Below are 20,095 nucleotides of genomic sequence, written 5' to 3' on the forward strand. Positions count from 1 at the left end.
AACTTCACTTGGCCAAAACCAAATTTTTATAGCGTGATTTTAGATTCACATGACCCGTTTTATAGAAATTTGGACAAAAGGGCAGATGGTATGGTTTTTATTTGTGTAGAGTTAATTTTGTGTAGCATTGATTGTTTTGTCTCTGTTTAAACAACGAAAATCTTGAACTCAACTGTGTTGAAAATCATGTGATTGGATGACCTTCTGTTTACTGTAAAACTAAATATCCTTGCCACAGCAGAAGGGCACTCACATTTCCTCCCCCCCGCCCACCCCCCACACACATACAATAGTCAGGATCAATACAAAATTAAGTCTTGGGTTCTGAGTTTTGTTTATTGTTTTGACGTTTTATTTTTAGCATTAAATTTAAAGTTTTTCTAAAACTGGATAAAATAATCATTAGATAAATGCTAACATAATTTTAAAGGTATATAATGACATTTCATGTATGCTTATATATAAAAGCTTTTTAAAGCCCTTTAGATATAATAGCAATAAATTATATTGCTATTTTAAAGAGGGAAAGGGTTATTTTTTCTGAGTAAATAAATGCACTTCAGTGATTTATGTACTGAAGCTAATTTGCTACTTATTTCATGTCTATCTTATTTTAAACAAATATTATTTATGAAAACAAATTTGACCAAAAGACAAATGAGCTTAATAGCATCTTAACAAAAGACTTTAGAAAAGGATATATTTTTATATTGTGAGTCCCCATACTATAGAAGTTTAAAATATGATTTTTGCCCAGCACTCAATAAACGCATGTTTCCTGAGTAAAGTGAGGTTTATTTATACCTTTATGGATTGTTTCTACTTGCTTGAACAGTCTCGGGAAATCTGATTCATGACCCCAGCTCCTCCTCCCATGTTCTGTGTGACAAGTGCAGCCACAGAAGAGAGGCCTCTCTCTACATGTGTGTGGAGGGACGCCCTCACACTGTTACAGGGACCTAAAACCCCACCTGCCTCAAATATCCTCCCTGCTCCAAGGCTTCCCTAGTGAATGCCCGCCCCCCCCCCCAGCCCCCTATTTAGCTTATTTTCTGAGAGAGAGAGAGAGAGGGTCCCAGGGGTAAGGCACAGGTGTTAACCAGATAATGGGGTGTGATGAACCTGGGGGACACATTCTCTGGGATTGGGATAGGAAAAGTCTCTGGTTAGAGTGAGGGAAGCAGATGCCCAAGCCACCCATTTAGGTGGCAAATTTATCTGGTTCCTGGCTTTTTCGGCTCCTCATGAAAATTGTTAAGTAAATTTATTCACCTGGCTAATTCTTTATAAACAACGTAACAAAGAAAGAATATTTTCTTTCTACTGTTTTTAAACATATTGCATCTGATCAATCTGAGAGTGTTTGGAAAGTACTTTGGACAAACTAGAAATATGAAAACACAGTAAAAGGCATATTATTATACATAGAAACTACTCACCCATGCCCACAAGATAAGCCTTTTTTTTTATTAAGGTATTATATGTGTACATATCTTACCATTGTCCCCCCACCCCACACCCATACATGCCCTCACCCCCCAGAGTTTTGCATCCATTGGTTATGCTTATATGCATGCATACAAGTCCTTTGGTTGATCTCTTATCTCCCCCACCTCTCCCTAACCTTCCCCCTGTAATTTGACAGTCTGTTTGATGCTTTACTGTCTCTGTATCTATCTTTTTGTTCATCAGTTTATAATGTTCTTTATTATCCATAAGTGAGTGAGATCATGTGGTATTTTTTTTTCATTGACTGGCTTATTTCACTTAGCATAATGTTCTCCAATTCCATCCAGGTTGCTGCAAATGATGAGAATTCCTTCTTTTTTATGGTAGCATAGTATTCCATTGTGTAGATGTACCACAGTTTTCTGATCCAGTCATCTGCTGACGGGCACCTAGGCTGTTTCCAAATCTTAGCTATGGTACATTGTGCTGCTATGAACATAGGGGTGCATATATCCTTTCTGACTGGTGTTCCTAGATTCTTTGGATATATTCCCAGGAGTGGGATTACTGGGTCAAATGGGAGTAAGATAAGCCTTTTCATGTTTCAAGAATAAAATGTTATTTTCCATTACACCAGTAGATGCACTTCCCTCCCTATTTTTTGAAGAATTTATTCTCATCATTGGAAAAATAGACAAATTGGCAGTAAGTTTCAATTTAGGATTATTATTAATAGTAGTATCTAACTTTTATTAAGTATTTAGCCCTGTATATATGATAATTCATGTGATTCTGACTATGACCCTGGGGATAGATACTGTATTATTATCCCACTTTTGCAGAGGAGGAGACTGAGGAAGAGAGAAATTAAGAAACTTTCCCAGTCAGTAGGTGCAGAACTAGACTCAAATCAGAGAGCCTGTCTCTATCACCTACTCTGAAGTACTACACTGAACACTGAAGGATAAATTTGAATGACATGTGTCAAAAATATACATGTATTTTCTGCCAATGAAAATTATTGGAATGATGTAGTTACTAGAGATTAGTTTTCTACACAGATTATTAGATATGATTTTATATTTGATCCTGTACTGGGAGTCATCTGTTTATTTACCTCCTGACTATTCCCATCCAGCTTTCAGTACTTGTGATCTTTTTCCTTTATCAACCATAAGTTTTCTAGCTCTAAAAAACCGACAGTGCAAAATGAAAAAGGTAGAGAGCCAGGGTGCAGCGTCATTGCCATGGAACCCAAGACCCTTTCCTGCTGCCCAGCTTTAAGCAGGGACAGGTGAAATCTCGCGTCTGGTCTGAGGGAGAGGAGGAACACCATCTTGCCTCCCCTCATTCTCTCTTCAGCTTCACATGTATTCTTTTTTAAAAATTTTTTATTAAATTTCTTTATTGATTAAGGTATTACATATGTGTCCGCATCCCTCCATTTTCACATGTATTCTTGTTTCTGCTCCTCACCATAGCAATTCTTTTTCCTCAACTCCTCATTGACCCACTCTCAACCATTACTATCTGTGTTTCCTCTCTTCTTGGATTTGTCCTGTTATCCCAAGCTCCAGCTCTGTCTTAGGAGAAATCATGATGCTTATAAAGTTGTGTGTTGGGTGTAGAGAAGAGAAATGGTTCTGAGCCCTGAAATTTACATATTGCATGATCTATTCAGGGTTACAGCAAAAACTCAAGATGACTCAAATGGGGTGCTTTGACATCTTTATATATGTGTGGTTGGAGTGTCAGGAAGCTAAGAAACACTGCAGTTCCATAGAGCCCTAGTAATTGGTGTCAGGGTGGGTGGGGGGTGGAGTGTGGGCCTGTGTACGTCTTACTACCCATTAACTTGGGGAGAGGGAGTAGTTACCAGAACTCTCAAGAGGAGCTGTAGCCCTGTATAGGAGAGGGCTGCCTAACAGGAAGCATGGCCCTTAGTAGAGGAATGAAACCAAATATCCAGGACTCAGGAGGGAATCAATACCCCACTCTCCAATCTCCTATCGGTGCCTGCTATTGATTAAACCAAACTGGAAGCTAGAGGACCTTGCTAAATACAATGCCTAGAGGCCAGCCTCCTGGAGCAGAGAGCAAAATTGGGGTGGTGGAGAGAGGAGCTAGAGAGGTAAGGGAACCGTTTGGGAGCAAACATTGCAGAAGCCTTGAGCAACTACTTCTTCCATTCACATCCCCATGCTTGGTTGTCTCTTGGTAGACTATATTTTGAGCATAAATGGCACTTTTTATATAATGTTGCAATTTATTTTTTTATTCTGAGTACCTAATACCCTATCTGACAATGGTGGGGGGGGGGGGGGGGGAGAATTATTCGACCTATTTTTGTTGAATTATTGAGTGACTTAATGTGTCATGGTTATATTTCTGTATGAGTCAGGGAGCTTTATACTAGAGTTTGTGATCACAGAACTTCTCAAACAATGATTCTCAAATAGGTGTCTCCTGATGGGCAGCAAGCTATCAGAAAAAAATAATTGTTTCTATGGTTTTAGGAGCAAATGACAAACAAGTCCCTAGACTTTAATTACTATGACTAAGAGCTATTTACTAGTAATTTCCTAAGTGCTTTCTTTTTAAATGTGGCATTTGGTATTTTATATTAGCATGTCACTAGTTTTTCTTAAAGATGAATTCAGTATTTTACAATGGCATCTGGCTACTACCCAATGTTGGCAAACACTTACTGAGCATTTGCTCACCTGGCAGTAGGAAATCCTATAATCTTCACGAAGAAAATTTGTTATCTACCGTGCGGTTTTCATGGTTTTCAGTTGCTGCCATTTGTGACTTGAAAGATAGATTAGTATTGTTTAAACTTCAATATCAATTGTGTTGTGGATTGTTGGGTTAAGCCACAGAGGGTCTACAATGAATATCCTTGGTTTGTAATTTTCAACAACTGGACTTCAAGGTACATCATCAGTGTGCCTGTTCTAGAGCAGAAACATATCTAATCCCCTCAAAATCTGATGAAGACTAAACTTTCATTTGTGATAATTTGCCTGGGGTGTGTGTGTGTGTGTGTGTGTGTGTGTGCGCGCGCGCGCGCACGCGCGCGCGTGCGTGCTTGTGCTATTCCAGTTACTTGGATTATAGTATCAAAGTAACTGTTTTAAGATTGTTAGATTATTTTAAAATGTATAGGATATAGTATTACAATATACTAGAGGCCCAGTGCACGAAATTCGTACACTGGGGGGGGGGGGGGCGGTGTGTGTTCCCTCAGCCCGACCTGTACCCTCTTCAATGTGGGAGCCCTTGGGGGATGTCCAACTGCCAGTTGGACATCCCTCTCGCAATCCAAGACCTTTGGCTCCTAACCACTCACCTGCCTGCCTGCCCTAACCACTCTGCCTGCTGGCCTGATCTCCCTAACTGCTCTCCCCTGTCGGCCTGATCCCCCTAACTGCCCTCCCCTGCTGGCCTGGTCACCCTTATAACTATTTTTTAAAATCTTATCCCCTTCACATACAATTGTATTTGACTTCCATATTGGCTTCTCCCTCTCACACAGTTTTTCTCTCTATGTCACACTTTTTCCTACTGACTCATCATTTATAAACTTTTCTTTCCTCATTATTTCCTACGTCTGTTCCATCATCCTTCTTCCCATCTTTCTCCTACCCTCCCTCCCTCCCCACATTCCTTCTTTCCTTTATCTTTACCCCTGCCCTCCCTCCACTTTTCCTTCCTTCCCACCTTAATTTTTTTCTTCACTTCCTCCCTCGAACCTGCTTTGCTCCCTGCCCCATTTCTTCCTTCTTCCCATTCTCCTTTTAAGATCTACTGGCTCCCCTTTAAAACTTTTCTTCCCTCCCTCTTTCTCTCTCATCCTACCTTTCCCATACACTCTTCTCTACTTACTTCCACTGTTTTAATATCTATCTATCTACCTGCCTAATTATTCATGATCATTTATCCTTTTTCTTTTCTGACTCCTACTTTTAAAAATCTGTCCCCAGTACACAACTATACTTGATTTTCATTACAGCTCCTACAGTTCACTCACACATCCTCTTTCCTTCTTTAACTCTGTTCTCTACTGACTCGTTTGTAAAGTTCTTCCCTCCCTCCTTCCCTTCTTCCCCATCTCCCCCCTCCTCCCTCACTCCCTCACTCTTTTTACAGGCTAATTAAAAATTCTATGCTTTTGTCCTTAGTACTGACTGCTTTCCTCTCTGGGACCTGTAGCCACCTCTGTTTGGGCACTGGGGCCCTCTCGCACTGGCTTTGAGGGGCCGAGTGACGATGCAGCTGTGTCTTGCCTACTGTGGCCCGCGCCTCCCCACTCTGAGTTGGGGGAGGGTCCAGCTGGCCGGGCCGGCGTCCATCGTGTGGACCGCTGCGTTAAGTGCACACGCGTGTGCATTCATGCTCACGCGAGACTTTTCTCCCATTGAGTGCTGAAGTGGGGCGGGGGGGGGGGGGGGGGGGGCGGGGATGCGGAGGCCTTTTCCACCCCCCGGGGAGTGCTGGCTCCCATGCCTCGAGCGGCTCTCCATCCGCTCTCCTCCGGAATGCGCAGGTGACGGGCGTGCACGCACGCACGGTCAGGCCCGGCTTGTCCTGGCGGCGGCGGGGGGGGGGGGGGGGGGGGGGGGGGGGGGGACTTTCCACCCAGGATGCGAGCCCCCATCCGGGTCGGACCGGGCAGATGAATGAATGGACGGCTGGAGAAAGCCGGGGCGGCTTCCCTGTGGTGTGAGGGTCGCCTGTGCGCTCTCTGTTGTCGCGTCCGTGCCCTTCCTTCGTGGTGTTGGGTCCACACCCTCTCGATTTGTGTGCACAACCCCTCCCTGGGGTCACTGCCGATGTGCACACCCCCCTGTTGGCGTCTGTCAATCGTGCCCCAAGAACCGGCCTTCTGCCGTGCTGGTGTCACCCCTCGGCTCCCCCCACCTCAGGGAGGGGGCGTTGGGGGCATCCCCGAGCAGAGTGCTCTCGGACGGGGCATGGTGTCACGGGGGTGTTTGTCGGGTGCATGCACCCGGGAGAAGAAGAGGACTCCGGCGCCAGGGGCAGGGAAGCAAACCTCACGCAAGTCCCCCAGCTGCGCACACACCTGCTGGTCTGTCAATATGCAAATTGGTTGTTCCTGGGACACCGTAACGGTCAATTAGCATATCACCTCTTTATATGTATAGATAATCATGTGTTTAACTGTAGGATCTTCTCTTACGAAGTAAGAGCAATTCATAAAAGCTGCTGGCAAAAAGTTTCCTGATTTTATTTTATTCTCTTTCAGTTTTTATCACCAAGTTCTTTTTTATTGTGAGAATAGGTGAGATAGACCTTGGCCCCAGTACACTGGACCAGGGTCAAAAAGTTTGAAATCAGACACTCTGTAATACTGCTCAAAGGTTTGTATCTATTATGAAGGATCCACTCTTTTTTCATATATATAAAATGATTATCTAGCATTCAGTGCTCAGGCTGGGACTAGGGTGAAGCAAAGGAGGCTCTTATCCTGGACAAAAAATTTAAGGGGATTCAAAAAAACTCACTAATCAAGATATACAATATTTTAATGCATTATTTAAAAAAAATAAAAATTAGTGCAGAAACCCCATACTGGACAAAACATAAAAATTTCAAATGAGAATGGGATCTTACTCTGCAGCTGCACGACCCAGCCTTATCCACCGCACCCTAATCCTAGCCCTGTGCAGTATATTGGGGATATTAGGTTAATTCTGGATAATTATTATAATAGTCTCCATCTTGAGGAACTGAGGTGATTTATGAAAAAGTAGCACTTCTTTCTGAATCATTTGGTGAAACCATGTCCTGTCATGTTACCAAGCTGCTTAGCTCTGCCCTATGCTCTAGTTGGGAAAAAATGCATTGTGATTCATAACTTCTAACTGCATGCAAGCTTGACTCTTTTCAGGTTCATTCATCTTTAATTACTATCATACCTTGCTAGTTTTTACCTGCCTTTTTTCTTGAAAGAGAGAGGAAGGCATACACATAGGGAGAGCTGAAGAAGAATAAGTATAGTGAAAGGGAAGGGAAATAATGAGAAGGGATATTAGCATGGTCTGGCTAAGAAACAAACCTAGGCATCCTTTAAGATGATGTCAGTGAGTGTTTCAAAATGAGACCGACATGGTGACAAGTGGCAACATCTAAAGGAAGCAAAGAGAAAATTGCTGCTCTAGGGCTAAAGCTGATAAATTTGGAGAAATGATTGAAGAAATGGGAGTGTCAGGAACATTGGGTAAAGAACCTATGAATCTTACATGGTTTACTTTTCAAGGAAGAGAAGTGACAATGAATAGAGGTGTGGCCCTGATTGACAACTGTTCTAGAGAAGGTGTTTATCTCAAGGGTGGTAACCAGGATAAGGTTAAAGAAACCCTCACTTCCCCTGTTCCCCAACCAAAAAAAAATTTGTCCTTATACTCTAAAAGGAAAGATAGATTAACAAATATCTGTGAACAGAACAGTGTGAAGATGCCTTTCCTAGGATAAATTTGACAAAGCATCAAATCACTCCCAATGGGGAAGAAAAAAATCTCTAACAAGCTTAATTTCATAAACGTGGAAAGGAACAAAAGAATCACCCACAATCACAGACAAATGTGAGAGTCATGTGGCCCTGTAAGGAAAGTAAAAATATGAGCAGATACCAAAGTTGCTGAGACTTGGTGGGTAGAGAGGGTAGAGAGAGTGGGGAGAGAAGCTAAAGATTACAAAAGAGGATTTAAAAACTTTATAATGGAAAACTTCAAACATTTACAAAAATAAAGAGAATAGGCCCTGGCCAGCATGGCTCAGTAGTTAGAGCACTGGCCTGCAAACTGGAGGGTCGTGGGTTTGATTCCTGGTCAAGGGCACGTACCTGGGTTGCATGTTTGATCTCCAGCCCAGGTCAGGGTGCAGGAGGCAACCAATCAATCTGTATCTTTCACATCGATGTTTCTCTCTCTCTCTCTTTCTCTCTCTCTCTCTCTCTCTCTCTCTCTCTCTCTCTCTCTCTTTCCCCTCTAAAAAACAAAATCAATGGATAAAATATCCTGCATTGAGAATTAACAAAAGAAAAGAAACAACAAAAAATAAGAAAATAGTATAATGAATCCTCATATAATGAACCATCACTTAATTTTTATAATTAATCAATTCATGACCAGTCTGATTTCACCTGTCCCCATTCCCCTGAATTATTTTGATATAAATTCTATTCATAACATTTTATTCATAAATATTTCAGTATGTATTTCTAAAAAATAAGGATTTTAAAAATATATTACCAAAATTCTTTATCACACCTAAAATTTAATAATAATTTTTCCAACTGTCTCATTTAAAAAAATATTTGAATAAGAACCCAAATAGATTATAGTTAGTAGATATGTTTTCTAAATTTCTTTTAGTCTAACTTTCCCTCCCCCACTCTTTTTTCTTGCAGTTTACTTATTGGAGGAAAACACACAACTAGTTTTCTTTTTTATCCTATATAGTTCCCTACATTTTGTGGGGGGTTTTCTGATTGTGTCATCACAATGTCATTTAGTATGTTTCTTGCCCCTGTCTTTCTTACAAAGTAGCAATTAGTTATAGGAGCTTGATCTGATTTTGGTTTAATTTTTTTTTGGTAAGAATATTTCTTAGCCCTGACTGGTTTGACTCAGTGGATAGAGCATCGGCCTGTGGACTCAAGGGTCCCAGGTTCGATTCTGGTCAAGGGCATGTACCTTGGTTGCGGGCACATCCTCAGTAGGGAGTGTGCAGGAGGCAGCTGATCGATGTTTCTCTCTCATCGATGTTTCTAACTCTCTATCTCTTTCCCTTCCTCTCTAAAAAATCAATAAAAATATATTTTAAAAAAAGAATATTTTTTGGGTGGAGGTATGTAATATGTATACAATGTCTGGCTATTTCTCTTTTGGGAGACATTGCCTATATCCATTAGTATTTCATTGGGGACTGTACAATGGTCATATTCAATATTTACATTTTTATTTATTATGGTGGCATTCTATGATTATTTATAAACTGGATGATTTCTCTCAAGAAAAGCAAAGAGCTTTAAAGTTAAGTGGGAACATGCTGATCTCATATATATATATATCTATATGATTTCAACTATATATAAAAGGTTAAAATGTTGATCTTGCCCTATCTCTTTATTGTATCTATTTTCCTATATCTCCTCCCTTTAACAGTTAAGATCTCAAATAATTAATTTAAGATATTTGTCTCCATTTTTTTTTCTCTTGGGTTTTTGTCAGCTAAAGCTTTAATCTGTATATTGTTCCCTAACTCCACTGAAATTACTCATAATGAAGTACATACTGACAAGTCCAATAGAAAAAAAGTTTTTAAAATTTGAATCTAAGTGAAAACAATGGACATTTTTCTGATCTCTTCAGAGTGTTCGGCATTGTGCACCCTGCTGTTCCTTATGCTTCTCTCTGCCTTCTTGGCATCTGGGAATGAATGCACCATTGCTTGTCTCTCTGGCTATCCCTGCTCAGGCTCTCTCATTGAGTTCTCTGTGTTTTTTTAATCTCATATCTTTTTTTCTGTTCTTACTCCTTTTCCTCCCTTATGTCTACACATCTCCTACTTACCCCTTCCTTCTTATGGCTTTAGATGGCACCAGTCCCTGGAGACTGTCCCTGGGTATTTCCTGAACAGCAGGCCTACCAATAAGAATTTCACATGTGGGTTCTCAGGAACCTCAAGTCATTGTACTTTTCCGGAACACCATGGTCTTCCCCTCCAAGAGTGTTTCCCTTATATTACCCTATATTTGATAAGCACTAACATCAAATTAACTACCCTAGCCAGAAGCTGAAGAGTCTGTCCAAATTTCAACCTCTTCATCCTCACTCAATCTTCTCACCAAACCCTATGACTTCTGGTTCCTAAAAATCACCATGTGTACCCCCTTCTCTCCTTTCTCAATGACATGATTTTAGTTTATTTAGACAAAAGTATTTTTATTTTTAATTTTATTTTCATCACCATTTATTCCCCTATACCCTTTTCCACCTCCACGTACCCTCCCCAAATCACCACACTAATGTCCATGTCAATGAGTTCTTTCTCTTTTTTTCCCTCAATTCCTTGACCCTCCACACAGCAGACCCCTACCCTGACAGCTGTCAGCCTGCTCTCTATTTATAATTCTGTTTCTATTTTGCTAGTTAGTTCATTTTGTTCATTAGATTCCACATATGTGTGAAATTATATGGTACTTGTCTTTCTCGGACTTGAAGATCTGCTGAAGAATTGAATATGGGGATGTGAGAGGAGAGGACTCAAATATGTCTAGATTTTGGGCCCCAGTATCTGGAAGAATTTGGTTGTAGTTGATTGACATGAGGAAGATGTGGTCAAAACAGGTTCTTGGGGAGGATTTGGGAGCTCAGAAGAGATAAGGAATAACAGCCCAGTGGGTTCATAGCTAATTGAATGACAATGTCCATGCTACTGAATAGGTTGGTGCCAGCAGGAGGGAGATCTTGAGAGTGTTTGAAGGCCTCTGTGCACTGACCTGCCTTTTTTATTAGTGATTGGGGTCATTTTGCCATTGACCCAATGCTTGAATGCTTTAATATTTCAGATATAAGCTGATCTATTGGGTGATAAGACAGAGTCCAAGGAGGACCTTGACAATTCCATAAGGATAGAATGAATCAAGCAAGATAAAGTTTAACCTAAATAAACACAAAGTCTTACAAATTTGAACCGTTCCAGCAATATCTATTTGAGGAAGAGCATTGTTGTTAAAAGTGCATTGTCTATGGTCAATCAGATCTGGTCCAAAATCCCAACCTTCTCCTTTAATCCTGCTTCATTGATTAAATCAACTTCCTTATTTATAAAATGGCACAGTAAAATATCTTGCTCAAAAAGTTGTTATGAAAATTAAATGAATACTAAAGTATTTAACACACTGCCTAGTACGTAATAGGTAGTTGATAAATGTTTTATTATCAAAGACCTTTCTTTCTAGTCTTCATTTTTTTAAAAATTAGGTATTAGCAAATGTTGAAGTTTGTGATGGGCTTTTATGAGCCGCTTGAAATATTATTAGGATTAGAGGTTTTCTAGTACCTGAAACATTATTTCCCCAAAACAAATTTTCTTGTGAATCTCTCCAATCCCACCTGAAAATGTTAGCCCTCTTTACCTTTCTGACTTCTGCTTTCACTTCTTTCTACCATAAGGTTAATAACCTATTTTGTATTTTAAGTGACTCTTTTATAATATTTGTTTACAACTTTCTTTATTTGATATCTTGGAATACTTTCCAGGACTTTTTTTTTTTTATTACTTTTCTTACTATTTTTTATGGATATATAATTTATATTTAATAACATTCACCAATTTTGAATAGACTATGAGTCTTAATAAATGTATGCACCATAAACAACTAGAACATTTGTGCCTACATTTTAAAGTCTTCTAGTTGAAAACAATTGAATTTCCTAACATGTTTATAAATGACATACTTGCAAGTTAAAAAATAGTTTTATTTAGGTTAAAAGAAAAGTAAGGAGTATATTTAATAGTTATTAAGAAAGGCAAGAGGATTTTGAAAAAAATCTATTAGATCATTTATTTGTCTTCCTTTTGTCCTCTAAATAAGATAAAATGCTTGCAGAAAATGAAGAACTTGCCAAGAATAAATTTGGTTTCAGGATACTTAGGGCTCTGCCTGTAATTGCTGATAAGAATCAGGTACTAATTCATCTTCTTAGTCTTGGTCTTCTGGTTTATTTCCTTTTTATGCTAATATTTTTAGAATCAGCATGTGGTTGAAGAATGGCAAGTTGGGCAGAGAGGAGAGTGGATAAGAGGTGATAAAACAGGGTTAGAGAGTTTCAGTGACTGGCCGGATGTAACCCAGTTAGAAAACTGGCAGAGCTAGAATTAAGATTCAGCTATGGTTAACCACTTCAAACCACTGCTTCAAATACCAGAGAGGCATAGAATACTCAAACAAATACCTTAAGAAGTTTTAAATTTAATTTTAGAATTGAAAGCATTGATGTTCTCAGTGAATCCATTTCTGACAATCTGGTTTAGGTAAAGGAATTTGCAAACATGCCCTGAATTCTCCTACTCTATAGTTCTGTGACATTGCTTCAGTTGTTTTGGCTCCAAATAAAAAGAGAAGATGATCAACAAAATGCCCTTTTATACATGTAAGAACCACATTTAGTGAAGCCATTACAGTATTGCTCAAGCAAGTCCATAGGATTTGAAAACAATCTTTTTCTCCTATTTTAGGAATAAAGTCATACTGGGTTTTGGAAGTTATGTATTTAGTTAGTAGACACTTAGACACAGGATATGGTTTCTAAAAATAAATGCCATTAAAAAATCTTAACGACATCATCAGAACTATTTTTATAGTAATTATCTGACACTGGCTTTGATTATAAAGAGCTTCTATATGTATGTCCATCTTCTATATGTATTCTTACACAATGCAATGTGAGACTATTAACTTCTGTTTACTTGGCTAACAGCTGATTAGCTATTAGTCATAAATATGAAATAAATCATTCAGAATAAATAAGGCACAAAATATATTTTAAAAAATATACTTAAGCAAGTTCATATTAGTGGTTGTTTATAACTTGCCTCTCTTATAAACATAAATTACTAAAATGCATTCTTACATCCATGATGAATATGATTTTTATTTTAACTTTTTTATGGGCAGTTGTAAATAACTATAAAAATTGGTGCAAGGAGAAACCAAGATGGCGGCATAGGTAAACACCTGAACTTGCTGCCTCGCACAACCACTTCAAAACTACAACTAAAAGACAAAACGGACATTATCCAGAACCACAGGAAGGCTGGCTGAGTGGAATTCTACAACTAGAAGGAAAGAGAAAAGCACACTGAGACTCAGAGGAAGTGAAGTGCGGAGGTACAAAAGCGCCTGTGCGTGGAAATGGGCTGGCAACTGAGGACGCAAATGTCTTTTTCAATCAGGAGGAAGACACAAGCTTCTGACTGCTCTGAACTCCAGTTCTCGGCGAGACTCTGGGGACCCAGACTCATACAGGGAGAAACTGGACTGTCTGGCATCGGGTCGGAACACGAGGGGGGCTTTCTTCAGAGGTGTTTGCAGCGATTACCGCAGGACACTGAGACCTGGGGACCTCTTAGGGCAGGGCTGATGGTCAGCCATTGCTGTTTGCTCTGCCCTGTTGATTCCCTGAGACCCCGCCCCACCCAATTTACAATTCTACCGCAGCTGTGCACAGAGCCTTTTGCATATGAATGGCCTGGCCCTTTGCAATCTAAAATTACCTAACAAACTGCAGCTGGGTCAGAGAGCTCCAGAACTTCCAAAAGAAGGCCCAAGGCTCCACAGCAGCTTGCATTGCTTCACAGCTGGGCCTCATCTGGGCACCTCCAAACCCCAAACAAAGAAGAGGAATCTGAAGATCTATCCATAGCTCCTGCTGGGTGGCCTCAGGCAGAACTAAATTTGCACCTCCTTGGAGATCCAAGAGCCAGTGTACCCAGTGGTCAGAGTGGGACCATCCAGATTACAACTCCTCAGATCCATAAAGGACACACTCAGGGGGAAGACTCAGTGAGCACCAAAGCCCCATTGAAGCAAGTCTTGCCCCATAAGGGTGTCTCCAGCACAGAAGTTCTCCCATCGTAGACACAAGTGATCCTCACAGCCAATTGGCCTGGAGGTCAATTCCTCCAAGTGATACCAACAACAATCAAGGCTTAAAACTACAACAAGACTGTGCACACAGCCCACAAAGGGGTGCACCAAGAGTGTCCACCTCAGGTAACTGGGGAGGCTGAGCCACTGGGCCCTATAGGGCACCTAGCACACAAAGCCACTCTATCAACACAGGGAAGCAGCCAAAATGTGGAGACAAAGAAACAGATCACAAATGACAGAAATGGAGGAAAGCAAACTACTAGATATAAAGTTCAAAACCACGGTTATAAGATTACTCAAGAATCTTCTAGAAACCACCAATAAATTTAGTGAGACCCTTGAGGATATGAAAAAGGACCAACTAGAAATTATGCATACACTGACTGAAATAAAAAATAATATACAGAGATCCAACAACAGACTAGAGGATCGCAAGAATCAAGTCAAAGATTTGAAATACAAAGAAGCAAAAAAAGCCAACTGGAAAAGCAAAAAGAAAAAAGAATCCAAAAATATGAAGATAGTGTAAGGAGCCTCTGGGACAACTTCAAGTGTACCAACATCTGAATTATGGGGGTGCCAGAAGAAGAGAGAGAGCAAGATACTGAAAACCTATTTGAAGAAATAATGACAGAAAACTTCCCCCACCTGGTGAAAGAAATAGACTTACAAGTCCAGGAAGTGCACAGAACCCCAAACAAGAGGAATCCAAAGAGGACCACACCAAGACACATCATAATTAAAATGCCAAGGGCAAAAGACAAAGAGAGAATCTTAAAAGCATCAAGAGAAAAACAGTTAGTTACCTACAAGGGAGCACCCATACGATTGTCAGCTGATTTCTCAACAGAAACTATGCAGGCCAGAAGGGAGTGGCAAGAAATATTCAAAGTGATGAATAGCAAGAACCTACAACCAAGATTACTCTACCCGGCAAAGCTATCATTCAGAATTGAAGGTCAGATAAAGAGCTTCACAGATAAGAAAAAGCTAAAGGAATTCATCACCGCCAAACCAGAATTATATGAAATGCTGAAGGGTATTCTTTAAGAAGAGGAAGAAGAAGAAAAAGGTAAAGATAAAAATTATGAACAACAAATACATATCTATCAACAAGTGAATCTAAAAATCAAGTGAATAAAAAATCTGATGAACAGAATAAACTGGTGAATATAATAGAATCAGGGGCATAGAAAGGGAGTGGACTGACAATTCTCGGGGGGAAGGGGGTGTGGGGGGTGCGGGAAGAGACTGGACAAAAATTGTACACCTATGGATGAGGACCGGGGGAGGGTGGAGGGTAAGGGCAGAGGGTGGGGTGGGAACCTGGTGGAGGGGAGCTATGGGGGGAAAAAAGAGGAACAATTGTAATCTGAACAATAAAATTTATTTTTAAAAAATTTGGTACAGGTTAACTGACCAACATAAGGATGGCAAATAGGTACTCTGGCATATTTATATTTCCAGTTTTTAAAGCTATACATAAACACAATAGAGATAATGCATTTCATACATGTGAAACTGTGACTGCCACATATTTGTATTAAGAATAATTCAGATTTCCTACCTAACCTAGTTCTCTACTTTATTTATTTATTTATTTATTTATTTATTTATTTATTTATTTATTTAAAATATATTTTATTGATTTTTTCAGAGAGGAAGGGAGAAGGATAGAGAGTTAGAAACATCGATCAGCTGCCTCCTGCACACACCCTACTGGGGATGTGCCCGCAACCAAGGTACATGCCCTTGACCGGGAATCGAACCCGGGACCCTTCAGTCCGCAGGCCGACGCTCTATCCACTGAGCCAAACAGGTTAGGGCTAGTTCTCTACTTTAAAAAAACTGTTTAAATCAGAAAACTGAGACAAAATCCAGTGCCAGTTGTGGTGTTAACTAAAATCAGTTTATGTAGATGAGCTTTCTGTCAGATAGCTGGTCTTGCTTTGTCCCTATCAGGTGATAGTCACATACGAAATAAGAAAACCCAAAGTTTCTTTCCTGGGCCTCCTTTTTCATTTAAAGAAAATTTCTTAATTGTGTCAATAATAAAAATAAAGTTTAAAAGAAGTACGTTTCTTTTTTTAAGTCATCTGAGCGGAGGTGAGGAGCCAGGATTCTGGAACCCTACTGCCTGAGTTTGAATCCCCACTCTGCCACTTACTGACTGTGTGACCTGTGGCAGGTGCCTTGTCTCATTTTCCTCATGGGGATGATAGTAGCAGTACATGGCTCATTGGATAAAATAATTTCTAGCACCTAGAATACAGAAAGCACTATATAAACAGTCATTATTATTGCATTACCTAAGTGTTACCAGTGATCATGGTATTGAAGTGTAATACATATGCAGAAAGGCACTCATATCATAAGTGTTCAGCTTACAGAAATTTTATAAGCTGAACAACCCTGTGTAACCAACACATAAATCATGAAACAGAAACTGTACCTCTTCATGCCCACTTCTAGTCACTACCCCTCTCTAAGGGTAACTAATATTCTGACTTCTGATTAGTTTTATTAATGGCTGTTTGTTAAACCTTGATATTGCAGCAATTGATAAGGAACTTATTGTAATAGCATTTTAACTTTTATTTAACATCTAAGACAAACCTATTTGCTTTAGTATTTTAATATTTATAATAAATATAATCCATATAAATAGAAAAAATACTATATAATAAAATATAATATTTTAATGTATTTTGTTTTATAGGTTGAAAAAGCTCCTTGAACAAGAAAAGGCTTACCAAGCCCGTAAAGAAAAGGAAAATGCTAAGAGGCTCAATAAACTAAGAGATGAGCTTGTGAAACTGAAGTCCTTTGCACTCATGCTGGTGGATGAGAGACAAATGCATATTGAGCAACTTGGCCTGCAAAGCCAGAAAGTACAGGATCTCACTCAGAAACTGAGGGAAGAAGAAGAAAAACTCAAAGCCATTACTTCCAAATCCAAAGAAGACAGGCAGAAATTGCTCAAGTTAGAAGTGGATTTCGAACACAAGGCTTCGAGGTTTTCCCAAGAGCATGAAGAGATGAATGCTAAGTTGGCTAATCAAGAGTCTCACAACAGGCAACTTAGACTCAAGCTGGTTGGCTTAACGCAAAGAATTGAGGAGCTAGAAGAGACCAACAAAAATCTTCAAAAGGCAGAGGAGGAACTTCAGGAATTAAGAGATAAAATTGCCAAAGGGGAATGTGGCAACTCCAGCCTCATGGCAGAAGTGGAAAATCTACGGAAGCGTGTGCTTGAAATGGAGGGTAAAGATGAGGAGATCACTAAAACGGAATCCCAGTGCAGGGAATTGAGGAAGAAATTACAAGAGGAAGAACATCATAGTAGGGAGCTCAAAATTGAAGTTGAGAAGTTACAGAAGAGAATGTCTGAACTGGAGAAATTGGAAGAAGCATTTAGCAAGAGTAAATCTGAATGCACCCAGCTACATTTAAATCTAGAGAAAGAAAAGAACTTAACCAAAGACCTGCTAAATGAATTGGAGGTTGTCAAGAGCCGAGTCAAAGAACTGGAATGTTCCGAAAGTAGATTGGAAAAGGCTGAATTAAGCCTAAAAGATGATCTTACAAAGCTGAAGTCATTTACTGTGATGCTGGTTGATGAAAGGAAAAATATGATGGAAAAAATAAAGCAAGAAGAGAGAAAAGTGGATGGACTCAATAAAAATTTTAAGGTGGAACAAGGAAAGGTTATGGATGTAACTGAAAAACTAATTGAAGAAAGTAAGAAGCTTTTAAAACTGAAATCTGAAATGGAGGAAAGAGTATACAATTTGACAAAAGAGAGGGACGAGTTAGTAGGCAAACTGAAAAGTGAAGAAGAAAAATCATCTGAATTAAGCTGCAGTGTTGACCTATTAAAGAAGAGACTTGATGGGATAGAGGAAGTGGAGAGAGAAATAACAAGAGGAAGGTCTCGAAAAGGACCTGAGCTCACCTGCCCAGAAGACAACAAGATTAAGGAATTAACACTTGAAATTGAGAGACTGAAGAAACGTCTCCAACAACTGGAGGTGGTCGAAGGGGATTTGATGAAGACGGAGGATGAGTATGATCAGCTGGAGCAGAAATTTAGAACTGAGCAAGATAAGGCTAATTTCCTCTCTCAGCAACTGGAGGAGATAAAGCACCAAATTGCCAAGAATAAAGCAATCGAGAAAGGTGAGGCTGTGAGCCAAGAAGCTGAGCTGAGACATAGATTTCGGTTGGAGGAGGCTAAAAGTCGAGACTTAAAAGCTGAAGTGCAAGCTCTTAAAGAGAAGATTCATGAATTAATGAACAAAGAAGATCAGCTTTCTCAGCTCCAAGTGGACTATTCTGTCCTTCAACAAAGATTTATGGAGGAGGAAAATAAGAACAAAAACATGGGACAGGAGGTCCTCAATCTGACCAAAGAGCTGGAGCTTTCCAAGCGTTACAGCCGAGCTCTAAGACCCAGTATGAACGGGAGAAGAATGGTAGATATTCCTGTGACCTCCACTGGAGTGCAGACCGATGCTGTCAGCAGCGAGGCAGCAGAGGAAGAAACACCAGCAGTATTTATCCGGAAATCCTTTCAAGAAGAAAATCATATCATGAGCAACCTTCGACAGGTGGGATTGAAAAAGCCTATGGAACGATCCTCCGTTCTCGACAGGTATCCTCCTGCAGCAAATGAGCTCTCGATGAGAAAGTCGTGGATTCCCTGGATGAGGAAACGGGAAAACGGGCCCTCGATTACTCCAGAGAAAGGGCCCCGGACAAATTCCAGTCCAGGGCACCCGGGAGAACTGGTTCTCTCACCAAAGCAGGGCCAGCCCCTGCATATTCGAGTGACGCCCGACCACGAGAACAGTACTGCGACGTTGGAGATAACAAGCCCTACATCCGAAGAATTTTTCTCCAGCACCACCGTCATTCCTACATTGGGGAATCAGAAACCAAGGATAACCATTATTCCATCACCAAATGTTATGTCTCAAAAAACCAAAAGTGGAGATGGTATTCTCGGCACAGAACGAGCCATGTCCCCGGTCACAATTACCACATATTCCAGAGAGAAAACCCCGGACAGTGGAAGAGGCCCATTTGCGGACAGGCCCACCTCCCCCATTCAGATAATGACAGTGTCTACATCAGCTGCCCCGGCTGAGATTCCCGACGCCCAGGAAATGCCCATGGGAAGGACTGTCCTCAAAGTCACCCCAGAAAAACAGACTGTTCCAACGCCAGTACGGAAATACAACTCCAACGCCAATATCATAACCACAGAAGACAATAAAATCCACATTCATTTAGGGTCTCAGTTTAAACGGTCCCCTGGGGCTTCCGCAGAAGGAGCAAGTCCAGTGATCACTGTCCGACCTGTCAGCGTGACAGCGGAAAAGGAGGTCTCCACCGGCACTGTCCTCCGCTCTCCCAGGAACCATCTGTCCTCGCGGCCGGGTGCAAACAAAGTGACAAGCACTATCACCATCACTCCGGTCACAACCGCGTCCACTCGAGGAACCCAGTCAGTGGTGAGTAGAAGAGGCTCTAACGTGCAGGGCAGGGCGAGGGAGAGAGGAAGAAGTGAGGGGTGAGAATAACCCAGTGCCCCAAATAAAACAAAAGCAGACGCCTCTCACTCCACCTGAACCCCTAGATGTTTCCTGGAGGACTAGGTACACCAGGAAATGAAAATAAAAAGTGGCCTAATATTTTAATAAATTGAGCTTATTTTATATATATATATCTTCACCTGAGGATATGCTTATTGATTTTAGAGAAACAGGAAAGAAGAGAGAGAGAGAGACAGAGAGAAAAACATTGAACAGTTGCCTCCCATATGTACCCTGACCAGGGATTGAACCCACAACATAGGTATGTGCCCTGACTGGCAATCAAACCCACCACCTTCTGGTGTACGGGACAGTGCTTCAACCAACGGAGCCACTAGGCTGGACATGAGCTAATTTTGAGGGG

The 20,095-nt window shown here is 40.5% G+C and overlaps 1 protein-coding gene across 3 annotated transcripts in view; it reads left to right on the forward strand.

Moving 5' to 3' along the window:
- The window catches only part of FILIP1 (filamin A interacting protein 1), a 180,534-nt gene that overhangs the window by 139,877 nt on the left and 20,562 nt on the right, over positions 1–20,095 (forward strand). For all 3 annotated transcript variants that reach the window (XM_079780849.1, XM_079780848.1, XM_079780850.1), the window contains one exon: positions 16,854–19,650. In XM_079780849.1, the coding sequence (XP_079636975.1) occupies positions 16,854–19,650 (2,797 nt within the window). The remainder of the gene's footprint in view (positions 1–16,853; positions 19,651–20,095) is intronic.

The sequence above is a fragment of the Cnephaeus nilssonii genome (assembly GCF_951640355.1).
Source record: "Cnephaeus nilssonii genome assembly, chromosome: 9".
Taxonomy (NCBI): domain Eukaryota; kingdom Metazoa; phylum Chordata; class Mammalia; order Chiroptera; family Vespertilionidae; genus Cnephaeus; species Cnephaeus nilssonii.